Raw genomic sequence first — 6,000 nt, 5'->3', positions numbered from 1 at the left:
GTAAGTCAGGTTGACCGAGTCACTTGGGGGCTGCAACTGAACCAGCAAGCTTGTAGTTGGCTACACCACACTGGCAGCTCCATGTATGGTGACAGCAAAGCCAATGTTTCAGGATCTAAATGGAAAGATCTTTGTATTTCCTTTTTTGACGGACTACTATCCACCACAAACTGGGACAGTGCCGCAAGGTCAAAAATGCCCAGGTTTGTTAAAGAAAAATCTGAAACTGTCCCTAAAGGTAAAAAGATGCATACCCTCCTCCCTCACGTGACACAACCTTGAGGCTCGCAGGGTTACGGATGAGCTTATCCAGGGCGCTGACAATCTGCGTGAAGCGCGGCCGGGCATTTCGCTCCTTCTGCCAACAGTCCAGCATGAGTTGGTGTAGAGATGTGGGGCAGTCAGGTGGCGGAGGCAGCCGGTAGTCTTGTTCGATGGCATTGATGACCTGTAGTAAGGTGCAGGGAGGGTGTGGAGTGGAGACAAATGGCACCAATTTTAAAACATGCAGATATAAGTGCATTTCAAAAAAGCATTTGCTTTTAATTCATCCCACCATGTATGCCAGCTTATACCTCATTTGTTGCAAAGGTCTTTATTACTCAGTATCTTCACATAGGTAAAGTGTCAATGCTGCACCTGAACAAGTTGATCTGTTTCATTCCTTCACCCCTAAGGGAAAAAGCCTTCTTATAAATGTTGAGTGAAAATCAGGGCACCGCCTGCTAAGACCTATCATTATTGACTCTGGGAGCAAACAAAGAATGACAAACAAAGGGTTGACCAAAATGAGAAGATTCACACCAATTCTGTCTTCATCAGTCTTTTCTGACAATTGTTCCTCTTCCCACATGGAAATACCAACAATCTGATTGGCTAGTATCTATAGTGGCTTACATGGTGTCTAGAGTGGGAGTGGCCAAGAACAAAAGGATGAGTAATTATGGACCATAATGAAAATAGAGCATCTGAAATTCCAACCTTCACCATATATTTCTAGTCAACCACTCCGACCCCAAATGACAGGTGATTAAAATGCAAGGCATCGCCTACTGTGGGTCACCATTGTCTAGTTAGAAACCCCAGGGTGAGTAACAAAGGGCTAATGGAGTAATTAGCTGTTAATTGTCTAACTCCAAGTTTAATACTGGACATATCCTCACTTCACATTCCTACCACTAAGGTGGCACACAACCTGGTAATCTGGTATTGAGAGACAATCTTCAGATGTTGCCTGTTAACCTATGTGCTAAATCCCTTTGAAACTTAAGATGAGACAGATCCTGACTTGGCAGCAGTGTCACAGCCAACCCTGGATGAGGCATCAACACCCTCACATTGTATTTACCAGTTAACCTAACATGTATAACATTTGTAGGAAGAAGAGTGGAACACACCCAACACTCGGGAATGGATTAACCAGGTTTGAAAACACCCTACTGTGTCCAAATATCTACATGTACTGTACATCTATGTGTCTCTCTTAAATGATGCCAGATTGACTCAAGGCAGTTAAGAAACCCACATCACTTCAAGTCTCAATCTGCCAGCTGTCTCCAAGGAAATACCCATCACACCCAAACACACTCAAGGCCTTAGGCTGCCAAATTTCCAAAAGCTCCACTCTCCTCTAATACTTGGGAGCACTAGACATATTTTGTCTCCATAAGAGGAACTGAACGTGGTGGAAAGGCCTTGGTGCGTACAACCAAACTGTGGTGGTCTAATGGAAACTCACTGGTTTCAGAAAGGTATGACCCTATTCTATGCAGTTGATGATTTATCTGTCGTGTTTTCACTGGGGCAGTGGCATTTGTGGGAGTTTCAGGGGCTTCAATTGTACATAGCCCTTGATCTCAAAACTCCAAACCCTTCTCCCAAAAAAGTAATGCAACTTCCCCTTGCTTTTGGCAACATCATATGTATGCAATATATGAAAGTATAAACCATGTCTTGAGGTGGAAAGACACACTGACAAGGAGGCAAAGCCCCATCAAACCCAAAAAATGCCTCCGTCCTAGGATTTCAAAGGCACAATGCAAAGTTAACTGCCATTTTTTAGTGAGTCACTAATGGCTCATCAGGTTCCTCTTACAGATCGATCCATCCTGCTCTTCCAAAGTGGTTCTTGGAGAATAAGTTGGAAATCCACCCTGAACAGGGCACCATTCCATTACTCACACACCTCCAGGCAAATTTAAAGTTGCCATTTAAGCTAGCATGCCCATCTTTGGCTGTAACCTGAGCAAAGCTCTTGAGGGCATGAAGCAAACATGCAAACCCCAGACAATAGGCGCTCTAACTAGGCATTAAACTTCAGGTCAAAGCACTGTGACCTAACACCCCACCACGTGACCATATTCCATTCCACAAGAATCCCCCTTGATATTTTTATAATAAAAGAGCTGCAGCAAAATGGATACGTACATCTTGGTTAGACATGTCCCAGTAAGGCCTTTCACCAAATGACATCACTTCCCACATGACAATTCCATAACTCCACACATCGCTTGAGGAGGTGAACTTGCGGAATGCAATGGCCTCTGGAGCCGTCCACCGTATCGGGATCTTGCCACCCTAGAATAAGAAGATAAATTAGTAAAAATTTTAGGACCGAGGTAGGGCTGGGATTTGGGGCAAGTAGAAGACATTTGATATGAGGATTGGATCAGGCAGATGTCTGTGTGGAGTTCAGAGGTCACCTGCTTAGAGGACTATGGGGTGGGATTAATACGATTAAGGAAGGAAGGGTTTTGTTAGGCTGGCATTCAGAGGTCAGCATTTGACAAAAAGCAAAGCAAAAAATTTAGAAAGCAGGGCAACACTGCCCGGGGAAATGGTCAGAGGTCAAGTCTTCCCAGACGCCTACTTTAAACAGGGGTCAAAAAAGAGGGAAGCATTGTTATGACAGAGATCAGGACATCGAGTCTCTCCTGGTTAGAGCTCAACATTGAGGCCATGGGATCAGGCTTACCAGAGAGCTTGTGTAGGTTGGGTCTGAAGAATTCTCCTCTAAGAAACGCGACAACCCAAAATCGGACACCTTGCACACCAGGTTGCTGTTCACCAAGATGTTACGGGCGGCCAGGTCACGATGGACGTAGCTCATTTCTGAGAGATACTTCATCCCAGAGGCAATCCCACGCAACATTCCAACCAGCTGGATTGGGGTAAACTGCCCATCGTTGAGCTGAAACCAAGAAAAGTATTACATTCCATTAGCCTTCAAGTGCCCCAAAGTAATCAGAACCCTTATAGACTAAGATAACGGATTCCCAGCGCTAGGGACTTACCCGCAGGAAAGAATCCAGAGCGCCATTCTCCATATACTCTGTGATGATCATGACTGGGCAGCTGTTTGTGATGACTCCTTCTAACCGGATGATGTTAGGGTGATCAAACTGGCCCATGATGCTCGCTTCGCTTAGGAAGTCTCTCCTCTGCTTTTCTGTGTAGCCTCCTTTGAGGGTCTTGATGGCCACATAGTTCTCTTTCTTCCCGGGGACCTTCAAACGGCCACGACACACCTCACCAAATTCACCTAAAAGACCAAAATCATGTTCAGTTTAGATTGGATACAGAAGATAAAATTTAGGAATGGGCCACTTGATACGATTACATTTTTGGTGTATTCTGCTGCTAGATATGCTTAACACCCTTATCAAAAGATCTTGGACATAATACAAGAACATTTCATCAGGCTTTCATTACTTGTAGCCTGGCCTTCTGCCACTCACTTATCAATGAACTTTTGTCCAGGAGCTAACTAACCAAGTTTCTGACAAGAGAGATTCCACCAAGACGGAGGTATAAGACAAAAACATCCAAATCTTTACCTGAACTTGGCATCCCAAGCCACTAAAAGAGGCTCTAAGATGGAAAAGTGTCCCCCAAATCTTCATTTCACATCTCTTTAAACTCTGATCCTTTTCTAGGTGACCCCATAACAACGTGCCACGTCCCTAGTAAACATGACAACCTGATATAACAGCCAAGTGGCACCTGCTCTACATAAAGAGTACTTGTCGTGAAGTAAAGTAATAACTACCTCGTTCTCGTGCCTCAATAAAGAAAAGCGATGACAAATGACAGTGGCATTTCCCAGCCCATGGGGCACAGCATTGACATCTCTGATGGCTAAAGGTTAATGTGTTTCACAACAAATGGAATACAATCTGAGCTCACTGTAAATGAGTTAAAGATTTCTGCTAAATGACTTCCAGATATTGTTGATTGCACATTACCGAGGACAAAGTGGGCGTTTTTCGCATTACCAAAGAAAGAAGGAAACAAAGCAAACAAATTTTTTGCAACATGATCATGGAAAATTCCAAGTGAAGAGTTCTTCCATACTTGCGTCTCCATAGGACACGTGGAGTTTATTTTACTAATGAGCCCTTGAAGCCCATGACCCAAATCGGGCCTGTGACTGGCAGGGTTGAACTAACCAGTTGGTGTATCTTCACCCAACCAGAGGACGGATGTGGAAACATCGACCGGCTGTCCAGAGACACACAGCCACAAACGCACCAAATAAGACCTACTCACAATCTTCTTTTTGAGTCAAGTCAAAGCAATTTCAACCACATCTGCTTTCAATATTTTCCCCTTTCAGTTCTCTTTTTTTTTTTTTGTGGGCAAAACAAGAAATATGTCAAAAATGTTATTTTGTTAGAACTTTCCGCAATAGAATCAATGCAACAATTTGCCCCAAAGCTTCATCATTAGCTGATTTAGACATTTCATAACCACTTGGCTAATGATGCAGTTTCACCCCATAATAAAAGAAAAAAAAAAATCTGCCTCCATCCATCTGCTTTCTAAATCAAAAACAAAAATCAACACCGGATACAATGAAACATATAAAGGCAGTTTATTTTTTTATTATCTAGTTAGACGGCGACAGAGTGGTGCAGTGCTTCGTGGCGCCACCTCCCAGATTCAGTGTCCGCACATGGCTGTTGTTCAAGTGGAGCTTGTATGTTCGGAGAAGACCAGACTCCGGGTTTCCACCCACATCAAAAAGACTTGCAGGGTAGAGTATCTGGTGACACTCAAGTGTGAGCAAATGTGCCCTCTGACAGACTGGCAAGCATGCCTGCCTGGTGGTGTTTGCTGCCTTGCACTCCTTGCTGACAAGATAGGCTCAGGCTCCCCCATGAAGCTGAATCAGATTAATTGGGTTTGATAATATTGTATAATACGGAGTCCCTGGAGAGAACTGTGGTGCACACCTTAGACTTTCGGATGAGCACCAGATACTAGAACATGCACCTATACATCACTTTCTGTTAACAGAATGCAATGTTTAGTAGATTTTTATTTTTATTTTATTTAAATCACACAACATTCCATACAAATAAATACATTTTTACAAAAACAGGATCAAAAACAAATTAACCCCCACCCCTAAGAAAGAGAGCCAACAATGTTAAATAGTTTGACGCTATACACACAGTTTCACTCTAAAATAATGGATATGGTCAGCAATGCTAACCACTGCACTACCATGTAGTGAAAGGTAATAAAATCACTTTTCCCAGAATTATCTTCTGCACAGATCAGACTATGATGTTCACAATATGCCATTTAAAGGTCACAATTCTCTCTATACAGTGTAGTGGTTGACCCAGTGTGCCAGTGGGTACGACCAGGCAAATTTTGTCTTATTGTAACAAGAACATTGCTCACCTCACAAAAAGTGACAATTACAGTGGCCCAAAGTTATTTAACCCTCTGGAGTGCATGGTACTCTCCAAAATCCGCTGCTGTACATTACCGAGTGTATCCGCACTTGACCAGGCAACAATATGTATGCAATGAAAATATGGATTATGAATGGCTCCCATAAGCTGTGTATGAATTGCCGGCTGCAAGGTAATACGCAGCTGTGAGTAGTTAGATAATCAATTAAATTACTTTTTACTACATAATGGCACAGTGATTAGTGCTGTTCTTTCATAGACCCAGCAACCTTAGTTTGAAGGTTTACTCTTCTAA

At 43.0% G+C, this 6,000-nt stretch overlaps 1 protein-coding gene across 2 annotated transcripts in view; it reads right to left on the bottom strand.

Moving 5' to 3' along the window:
- The window catches only part of LOC120525082 (ephrin type-B receptor 4a-like), a 65,163-nt gene that overhangs the window by 6,636 nt on the left and 52,527 nt on the right, over nt 1-6,000 (bottom strand). Inside the window, exons 11-14 of one of the 2 annotated variants that reach the window (XM_039747062.1) lie at nt 3,294-3,541; nt 2,975-3,190; nt 2,428-2,577; nt 255-448 (exon numbers count right to left, since the gene is read on the bottom strand). In XM_039747062.1, the coding sequence (XP_039602996.1) occupies nt 255-448; nt 2,428-2,577; nt 2,975-3,190; nt 3,294-3,541 (808 nt within the window). The remainder of the gene's footprint in view (nt 1-254; nt 449-2,427; nt 2,578-2,974; nt 3,191-3,293; nt 3,542-6,000) is intronic. The other variant, XM_039747063.1, reaches the window with a different exon arrangement.

This window comes from Polypterus senegalus, chromosome 3, assembly GCF_016835505.1.
Source record: "Polypterus senegalus isolate Bchr_013 chromosome 3, ASM1683550v1, whole genome shotgun sequence".
In the NCBI taxonomy this organism is placed as follows: Eukaryota; Metazoa; Chordata; class Cladistia; order Polypteriformes; family Polypteridae; genus Polypterus; species Polypterus senegalus.
This window is presented reverse-complemented; position numbering and strand designations above follow the sequence as displayed.